This window comes from Pestalotiopsis fici (genome assembly GCF_000516985.1).
Source record: "Pestalotiopsis fici W106-1 unplaced genomic scaffold PFICI_Scf_1, whole genome shotgun sequence".
Lineage (NCBI taxonomy): Eukaryota > Fungi > Ascomycota > Sordariomycetes > Amphisphaeriales > Sporocadaceae > Pestalotiopsis > Pestalotiopsis fici.
This window is the reverse complement of record NW_006917091.1, coordinates 1,013,708-1,023,820: the sequence shown is the minus strand read 5'-3', so window position 1 is coordinate 1,023,820 and position 10,113 is coordinate 1,013,708. Positions and strand designations below refer to the sequence as shown.

Genomic DNA, 10,113 nt, shown 5'->3' with positions numbered 1-10,113 from the left:
GGCCCGGTGTTTGGAAAGCGCGTAATTCTTTTTCCTTTTTTGGTCATCTATTATGATTGGCCTTGCTGCCGAGGATAGATAGAAAAAAAGAGGAAAAGAGTGACGCGCGGCATGACTCTTTGGATCTTTGTGTGTGTGTAGACGCCCACTCCGCCGAAATGGCTTCCCAAACGGGAAAGCCTGGAGGCTATGCTCCCAGTTATAGTTGAGCGAGAGTGAGTGGTTGGCGAGGCAAGTGAGTGGATCCCGGGGGTTCTCCCCTCGGCGTTTGAGCGTACGTGTGTGTGGTGTGTGGTGTGTGGGAAGGGCCCCGTGCCGTGTCTTTGTGCCCCTCGCGCCGCTTTGGTATGCAGGCTGAACCGAAAGCGAAGCGGTTTTTCATTTGCGGATATTCCGAAAGCGAGCTGTTGTACGACATTTGATAATTAAGATCGAGCCGCTTAGTCATGGGGGGTTGCAGTCCCTTCACTCTTTTTTTTTTCCCCAAGGTGCGGGTGCGGGTGCGGAGGGCATCTCCAAGCAGGGGGTGGGATCAAAAGAAGAAGCAATTTCTCATATCTTGCCAACAAACTCAATGGTGCGGCGCATGTAGTCGGACTCGCTATACCATTCCTTTGCGTCTGCAAGGTCGGCTCGGAGCTCTTTAAGGATCCTCTCCCACCCAACAGTCAGATGCCAATTGTTCTTCCATAGCTTGAGGGCGCAGTGCTTGGCCAGGAGATCAGTGGGCTCGAGTAGGCGGAGGACGTCCTTGATCTGCTGCCATTTTGTTATCTTGGCAGTGTGTAGCAGACTGATGCAGTGATACGCAAACAGTGTCGCCATCTTGAAAGCCTCGAGCAGGGCAATCTCGCTGGGGATCTGGCTCAGGTCGTAAATGTCGCCCAAATTTGGCTCCATGTCCCTAGTCAGATCGTCGATGCGCGTCGGGTCTTCTTTCCACTGCTCGCAGAGCTCGTCGTGCCAGGCCGTCATGTCCCGCATGATCTGGTTGGACAGTATGCGGGCCCGGACCTCGTCGACGTCGGCCTTGGGCAACTTGGTTCCGACGTTGCGCTTGTCCGTCTTGACCGCGGCCGGGTTGGCCAGGGCGGCGGCCACGCTTGGCGGCACCTCTGGCTCGTTCTGTGTCAGGCCCAGCGAGTCGAGAATATCCTGCATATCAAAGACATACGACTCCATGGAATCGACCAGCTCCTCGGTCACGGCGACCTGCTTGGGCGGCGCCCTCGCCACGTACGACTCCCGCGACGTGCGGATGCGCTTGGCGGGAGAATCCTGAAACTCGGGCTGGTTTGCTCCTCCTCCTCCTCCCGCTCCTCCGTCCTCCCCGTCCGCGTCGGCATTCTTCTCCGCGTCGGGGTCGGCGACACTGCCAAAATCGCCACCAAACCACTGGTCGAATATCTCCCGCTCCGCGTGCGACTGAAATTCCGCATCGCGCTCTGCAGAGTAAATAGCCTTGGGTGCCTGCGGCTTCTTGGGTGCCTTGATTCTCAGGGAACCATTTACCCCCTTCTTGGGCATTTTGGCGATCTTTCGCCCAGGAGGAGCTTGAGAAACGACCCGACCCATACCGAAGAAGAGAGACGGAACGAATGGTAGTAACTTCTCGTAATAGAATGGCTCACTTGGGTAAAGGTCGGTTTTGGACGCGAGAATAAAAAAAAAAGAAGAAGACGCGTTTATCCTCCTTTTGGTCACTCTTCCCCCTTCTCTTTCTTTTCCTCTTTTTTTCTTTCTTGTTTTCCCGACTAGAAGTTTAGGTCGTAGAACTCGACGCCCAAAGGTTTCGCGTCACTGGGAACCGCCGGGATATTTTTTTCTCTTAGCGGGGCCCGTAAACGAGGTTCCACCTAGGAGCCTCACTCATTCTCTGACAAATCGTTGGCTTGGTCTACCTACCTCGGTAGCCCGAATAATAATAATAGTATAACTGGGATATCCCCTTCTGGTGAAATAACAGTAGCAATGGGGAAAAAAGATTGGATGAACATGAACAAGATACTTGAGAGATTGAGAGAGTATGGCGACCGACTACCTTTCCAAACCGGATATAGGCAGCTCTTCGATTCGATCTGCACACCGATACAAGGGAAAAAGTGGGGGACACTTATTCCAGCTGCTGGTGCTGATGCCAGCGCCAACGGTCAATCCGCTGGTTGGGTGTGTGTCGCCTAAAAGTATGTTTGAACTCGGGGAGGATTGGAAAGGGGTTTCATTGATAATTGACCTGAGTCATCTCGCAGTTTATTGTGTGGAAATGACCAGAGAGAGAGAAGTGAGTCGTGTTCGATGCGTCCACCTAGCACTAGAAGATAGGATCGCCATCAAGGGGGGGTTTGGATGGATGGCATTTGGTCATCATCATCATAAAATAGCATATACAGGCGGCCCCCTTCCGAGCACTAATAGCAGCACATCATGTACAAATGCAGTATTGTGTCGAATGCACGAAACCTTCTAGAACCCGGCTAGCACGAACGCGTTTGGTAAGAGCCGCCAAAGATTAGAGGCAATGGTAGCCGACCTATTACTATTTTCTGAACAATATGCATTCTTCCTCTGTTTTGTTGGAACAAACAAACAATAAGCACTTTTGTTATCATCATCGTCATCATCATTGCCGTCACCCACAAAGAGAAGAAGCTGCCGATCTCGCATCTCGTCCCGTGCTCACTTTGACTGGGTCAGCACCGCCCCCTTTTTGCTCAGAGCTCATTCCAGAGCCGCTCGTAGGATCCTTTCTGGGGGGGGTGCAAGCAGGTGCACTGTCCCTATCTTTGTGATTATTTCCATTATTCGCTCTCTGTTGCTGGGCCTTTCCTTCGAGTCTATTGAGAGGCTCCAGTCCAGGCAAAAGAGGAGAGAGGAGAGTCCTAGGGCACCAGCTAAACTAACCTACCTTAGTCGTGTCCCGGGTCGCGTAGTATCAGGGGAAAGCTGGCAGCGGGCGAGTGAGACGTGTCAGTCTCCGCTACCAACCCCCCGCCATTAGCTGCTTGACACGCTGTCGCGTCGCTATTGGTGTATGGATACTTGCCCGTGTTTTTCTAAAAGGTCAAAGCAATCAACATTTTCAAGATCCCAAGATAAGAAACTCACAGACGCCTGAAGTAATCAAACCAGAATTGGTAGATCTTGTGAATAAGGCGTGCACCAATTTCACGAAACTGCACATACCTGGGTAACAAATGGTCGCCAAGATGCACACTCTCTTTACACAGTACAGGAGATTCCTACCCAAATGTAGGTAGCTTGTGGGGCGGGAACCGTGAATACTGAATACCCGACATTAGCATCCTAGCGCCGTGTGCACTCATTCACAAAGCTACATGGGCATCTGCTGCAGACGGCCCCAAACCACGCTAAATGACCTAGAACAGCGTGCCTATCAATGTATTTTTGTGCTGGTGCTTAATGTATTCATGCCAAGCTTGCTGTACAACTATCATTTGAATGTAAACATGATCATCGATTCGCAAAGAGAAGAGCAATTTCTCACTGGAAATTAATAACATTACGACAATACGTCATATCAAAATAGATGCACAGAGGTAGCCACCACATGGCAGCTGGCTTAGACTGCAACAAGGAATCAATCCGAAGGGGTTGACAACAATGCATTGCCACCCCACATATGCCACATCATGAACGTGTATCAAATATTTGTAGTTTTCGAAAACATTTACTCAAAATCACCACACGACAAATCAGCGACTCGACAAACAAACGATTTCAAATCAATCTCCCTGACCTGATTCTCATAGGCAAAAACAACTTTGGATAAGGCACCAAAAATGAAATAGATTCCTACCAACACAAGCGATTCCTTTCTTTTTCTGCGGAAGACCATAATAAGGTGAAATCTAAGAAGCATGGGATTACCTCTATTGAACATCACCTACGTTTGCTAAATTTATTTGCTCCATCTGTATGTTCTCATCACCTAAATAACCCTTTCGGGCTTGAGTACGAGCTAGTCATCCTACTCTAATCTTAGGCCAAAAATCCAAATAGCCAATAATGCTCATAACATAGTGCATATTCCATATCAGATAGACGCTGCTATATGTGTCTACATCAAGTTTTCCTCTCACCAATGCTCTGGCAACATGAAGATATCATATTTTTGGAAACATTCCGGTGAATACAAAATGGAAAATGGATTGGCCCTATTGTGCTCTCCAAAACTTTTATAATGATGGTTGAACATGATGGTGTTTTGTAGCATATTGGAGCCACGTTATTACGATTTCAACCTAAAGAGACTAACCTAGATGAAGACTTGGCAACTGAGTGAGAGACTCGAATGGAGCTTGGTGGCAGACTCATCTTAAACCCCAGCAGAAGAATCGTTGCAAAAGCAATCCCTGAAAGCGACGATATATGTTTGAAATTCGAACATAGCAGGCCATGAAAGGTATGAGTGCCAGTGAGAAGCGTAAACTGTAACCATGTCATATGCCCTGCACAGTCATGATGGTACAAACCTTCCATGATTTGCTGTGCTTGTTAAACATGACTTGACCACTGACTTGCCAATTGCTGATTATCTAATCCCTTGTTGACCGTTCGTGAAAGCAATAGCTTCATTTCTTTAAGCGAAGTTTAGCGGCGGAATTCCATAGACTCGATGCGGACAAGATCCCGGTATACCAGGAAGCTAGCATCAAATCGACATTTCGTGACACGCGACTCTATTTGTATATCCACTGGGAAATATTCATTACTGGGACTGTTCTGAATCAGATCGGGTCAAACCTTTGGAACTTACAAGTCAGGTTGAATAATAATTCTGTAGTGTTTTAGGTTAGCCTTTACCTACCTTAATCACAGCGGGCCGTCTGAACTAAAAGACCGTCTGGACTCTGGACTGAAGATCGTGGGGTAAGCGGGTTAACAGGTGCGAAGTGAAAAGAACCAACTGACCCAAGCGAGGGGTAAAGGTGCACTATTCTTTGGAGAAAACCTGGGGCTTCATCCAGACCTGGCCCTAGTAGCTATTCCAGTCTGGTCACGTTGACGACAAAATCCCTCGTATTTCTTTTTGCTTTCCCTTGGTTTTTGTGCGTTTAATGTTGTAATAAATCGTCTGCTGCTGTATGATACCCATCTGCATTGATTTCTTTGCTCTTTTACCATCGAGTCACGAAGCTCTCCGACGGGCATATTGCAGAACCTTGACGTCAGTGTAGTCGCAAGCGGGGTCCAAGTTCGCTACCAGAAAGCACGAACGAGCGGGGCATTGGTGGAACGAGAACAGAGGAAGCTCGAATCCCCTCAGCAAGAATACCGTGAGCTCGAGCAAGGCGCGTGCCAAACAAGAATTCCCGAAAGAAAGCTCTCCTATTACCATCTCGACCCGCATTCTACAAATTAACATGTCGGGACCAGTACCAGAAGTCACTGCGCTGCAGGAGGTCTACACACAGCAGTCGCTGCTGGAGCAGGGTGTGCGATGGAACAAGCTCCTCGAAAAGTTCCAGAGCCTCTACGGCCGTTCTGCTGACTTTGTGGCGCGGTCGCCAGGTCGCGTCAACATTATTGGCGAGCACATCGACTACTCGCTTTACTCGTGTCTACCCATGGGCATCACTCCCGACGTCATTATCGCCGTCTCTACTGAGCTCGACGGCCCCTCGGGCGACGGAAGCACTTACAAGCTAAAGCTTGCCAACCTGGACGACCAGAGATTCCCCACGCGCGAGTTCGATGTGAAGCACGGCGAGGTCGAGATCGATGCGACGCAACACGAGTGGACAAATTACTTCAAGGCCGGTCTCAGAGGTGCCCTGCAGCTCTTGAAAAAGAAGCATGGCGCCGACTTCAAGCCCAAGAGTATGCAAGTGCTCATGGACGGCACTGTCCCGGCTGGTGGTGGTCTGAGCTCGAGTGCTGCATTCGTCAGCGCCAGCGCTCTCGCAGTCATGATTGCCAACGGCGAGAAGGACGTGGACAAGAAGGACTTGACCGAGGTCGCCATTGTCAGTGAGCGTGCCGTTGGTGTCAATTCGGGAGGGTGAGTGAAGACTGCTTCTGCTTCTGGAAATCAAGCCAGGTACTAACATCCTGCAGTATGGATCAATCTGCATCCATCTTCTCCGAAAAAGATTCTGCACTGTTGGTCAACTTCTGGCCCTCTCTGTCTGCACGACCAGTGTTCTTCCCCAAGACAAGCCCCGAGCTGATCTTTGTTATTGCACAATCCTTTGTCACCTCGAACAAGCAAGTCACCGGACCCATCCACTACAACCTTCGGGTGGTGGAATGTAGCATGGCAGCTGCGTTTCTCAACGCCAAGTTGGTGCCCGGAACTGAACTGCCCAAGGATGCAGGCCCTCTTGGAGTGTCCCTTCGAGGATTCCACTCGAATTACTTCAAGGACTCGAAAAAGTCTTCAGCTGAGCAGATCGCCGAGCTGATCCAGCTGACAAAGTCAACCCTTAGCAAGGAAGAGGGATACACATTGGAAGAGGTTGCATCTGCTGTGGGCACTACCGTTGATGATATCAAGTCCAGATTCATGTCCAGCTTCCCCGTGCGAGGGGAGCGCTTCAAGCTCAGACAGCGCGCGCTGCACGTCTTTACTGAAGCTGCCCGAGTTACAGACTTCATGACCCTGCTGGAAGACAAGTCGCACCACACAACATCAGGCGATACTGCGGCTTATAACCAAAAGCTTGGCGACCTGATGAACGAGACTCAGGACTCGTGTCGGGAACTGTACGAATGCAGCTGTCCCGAAATCGATGAGATCTGCAAGATTGCCCGGGAGGCAGGCAGCTATGGTAGCCGGCTGACTGGTGCAGGCTGGGGTGGATGCAGCGTCCACCTTGTCCCTGCAGACAAGGTTGAAAGTGTCAAGAAGGCTTTCCACGACAAGTATTACTCCAAGCGCAACCTGAGCGAGAGAGACCTGGAAGCCGCCATCGTCGTCAGTAGACCCATGAACGGCAGCGCAGTCTTGCAATTGAATGATGGAAAGTTGGCTTGAAGTTGCTACAGGTCTGAAGCCAGCATGAGACTTGCTTCTTGGCGGGAGGAATAAGGGGGATGCTATGTGTCTCCATAAAACACTCTCGCCAAGACTGTACCTGGTTGATAATGACGACCATCGTGTGAATCACCACCTTGACGTTCAGAGTCCTGGAAATCCAGACTCGATTCTTCTAGAGTATATCATTTGACCAAACAATAAACAGCACATATTGAGAGCCACATCATGTTCCTGACTTTGCACGTGCAGAGCTTCTCTTGGAGAGGTCCAGGCATGTTTTGATTATGCTTATTTCGGCTAAGGTTGCAACCGTTGAGCTAGTCCCAGTTCCCCGGGCACAGCGGCAGGATCTACACAATAGCGTGCGGGTCATGATAGTCCAATGGGAACAAAGACAGTATACTAGACCAATCAAGACCCTGATATAAATAGGATTCATAACCCAATTCGGATGCTTACAGCCCCCAATTTGAAGGTATGGACGTTGGAGGATTTTCCTCCATCCACCGTTCACTCAGCCCTGCGGCACCGATTTCTTGCCCTCTGCTCGAAATCAGGGGAGGCCTCGACTCATTTCCCTCCCTCATAATTATCCGGCTAGACAGTCAGATCTGTGCCCTTTTTTTTGTTCCCTTCATGGCCTGTATTGCTTCGTCATGACGTCCCGCGAGGACAGATTGTTCGACGAGAACAAGTACTTCTTCCCCGAGGGCGCCGCCGCCATCCTTGAGCAGCGGAGTGAGCAGCCGTGGTTGGAAGTGCTAGCCGAGAGAGACGAGCAAGGGACGCCCGGTTTGCAGCCGGTGCCAAATGAGCAAAAATACGTGCAGCAGCAGAACATCTCCGGAATCAAAGGATTATACGAAAACAACATTGCCCCGGTATATTTGCCCGTGCACGCGGCCATTGCAGGCCCATCATCGTTGCTAGCTCCAAGCGATGCTGGGCGAGCATTTACACCAGCACCAGCACCAGTACCAGCGCCAGCATCGCCGCCAGCGACTGCACCCACGACTTCACATGATGGCGCCGACCTCTACTTGTCCGACGATCAAGACCATGGAACAACTATATCCTCGCTGAGGGAACCATGGTCGCAGCCAGATTTCACAAACTTTGCGCAACAAGACCAGCAACAGCAACAGCAACAGCAATATGCATCTTGGAGCCAAGCAAGTGACCCCGAGGTGCACAATCCTTCATGGACACATGCGACAGTGCCAGAACAGAACCAGCATTATATACAGCCAACGACGGAATACGTGCAACAATACTTGGCTCCCGTAGCATCGTATGCACCACATGGCTATCAACCCTCGAGTGTAGTTGTGCAGGCCGATCCGTCCAAACATGCTTACTGGGCAAAGTTTTCAGAGTATAACGGTGGACAGTTGCCATCTCATCTTTCTCAACACTCGCATTCGCACTCATCCTTGGATGTCTCATCGCAGTATTCGGGCGGGAACTTTTCGGGTTGGGCTCATGGCCCAGACCAACGGACATTACAGCACGTAACTCCGGATATGCCCCTGATGAATGACAAAGCCAGTGCATCCTCCAAAAAGCTGCCGCTGACTGCCAGGTGGACTAAGAAGCAAATATGGTGGATGGCAGGGGGTATATTTCTGCTCGTGGCCATTGGTGCAATCATAGGAGGAGTGCTCGGGAGTAGACATTCAAATAATGGTTCAAAAGCTAAATCTTCATCATCATCATCAGCAGCATCGTCAGACGCAAACAGCACTGTTTCGTATGAGATGAAAACTATTAGGCGAAACTCGAGGTTGGCAGTCACGGGCTACAGAGGATCAAGCGGAAATTACACTCTCCGCCTCTTCTTCCAGGATCCAGACCACCATATACGGTTCATGGATAAGTCGAGTGTCGGCGGGACTTGGACGGATCCCACGACACTCGACACGCTTGGCTACCAGCCCAAGCCGTATAGCTCTATTACAGCGGGATCATACGTCTGGAACTCCCCCGTAAGTACCTTTCCCCAGATCGTTCAGTAAAGAAAGACCATTACTGACGCGGTTTCCATCACAAGCCTCTCATAGAGTTCTTTTATATTGATACGGATTCCACAATCCGTGGACAGAGGTTCGACCTCTTTTCAACCTCGACACGCAAGGGCACAGCCAGCTCCCTTAATGACTACCCGCTGCAGGCGGCCGAGAACTCGAGCCTGTCGTGCTACTTCCCCTACCTCGTCTCGCAAGACGCCATCGACGCGTCGCAGACGCGCTGGACCCGGATGCTGGGCAAGAACGGCTCCGACGCGTCCCAGCCGTGGTGGGAAAACGACACCGTCGCGGACGCGGCCGACGCCTACTCGCCCGACGCCGGCTTCGTGCTGCTGCCCGTGGCGCAAAAGTTTCAGGAAAACGCCGGCTTTGCGTACCGGAAAACCACCGGCGGCGGTCTCGGCCTGGCCATGAAGGACTACGACGGCGGCGACACCCTGACCGACGTCTCGTGGACCCGCGGCACGACGCCCTCGGCCGACGGTATCGCCGCCGGCTCGGCCGTGGGCGGGTTCGTGGTCGGTCGGCAGTATACACAATCCGACATCAACACGTATATTCTATACCAGGACACCGACGGCGTGATTCAGGTTGTCTGGCAGGACGGGGACGGCTGGCGCGGGCCCCAGACGTATGACGCGCTTAATGACGCCGAGCCCGGCACGGATATCGAGTGTCTGACCCAGGGAGCGTGGGAGGGCACTGGCGTGCAGGTGTCGGTGGAGCAGGACATGAATCGGTGCTTCTTCCAGGAGAAGGGCACGGGACGGCTGAGAGAAGTGTGGTTCAACGGTACTGACTGGAGGAACGAGGGCTATGTGCCCCTCGACTAGACGAATGGGATATTCCATGTAAAAATGTGTCATCCAACAGTATGTATTTCTAGTCAGCGATTCACAGATAGATACCCACTGTATATAGATCTGGACTAGCATGAGCGAATAATTTGATTTTTACTATCTTGATCACGCCATCTCCCAGCCATTGTCACCATTGCAGCCCAAAATTTATGCATTGTCGTTTTTGTTTGTATATCCCCTGTATCTTTTGAGGTTCATCATAATGACATTTCAGCAAGCCCTTGAA

General features: G+C 51.0%; 3 protein-coding genes across 3 annotated transcripts; 2 read left to right on the top strand and 1 right to left on the bottom strand.

The window, feature by feature from the left end:
* Nucleotides 1-552: 552 nt before the first annotated feature.
* PFICI_00328 (uncharacterized protein) lies at nt 553-1,527 on the bottom strand (the record flags this gene model as incomplete). The annotated part of the gene is made up of 1 exon (XM_007828909.1): nt 553-1,527. One exon carries the CDS (start codon nt 1,525-1,527, stop codon nt 553-555), a length of 975 nt encoding a protein of 324 aa, XP_007827100.1.
* A 3,857-nt stretch (nt 1,528-5,384) lies between these two features.
* Nucleotides 5,385-6,997, top strand: PFICI_00327 (uncharacterized protein; the record flags this gene model as incomplete). The annotated part of the gene is made up of 2 exons (XM_007828908.1): nt 5,385-6,022; nt 6,079-6,997. The coding sequence occupies 2 exons, from the start codon at nt 5,385-5,387 to the stop codon at nt 6,995-6,997; spliced, it is 1,557 nt and encodes a 518-aa protein (XP_007827099.1).
* A 659-nt stretch (nt 6,998-7,656) lies between these two features.
* Nucleotides 7,657-9,860, top strand: PFICI_00326 (uncharacterized protein; the record flags this gene model as incomplete). Its single annotated transcript, XM_007828907.1, has 2 exons — nt 7,657-8,985; nt 9,102-9,860. The coding sequence occupies 2 exons, from the start codon at nt 7,657-7,659 to the stop codon at nt 9,858-9,860; spliced, it is 2,088 nt and encodes a 695-aa protein (XP_007827098.1).
* Nucleotides 9,861-10,113: the final 253 nt, after the last annotated feature.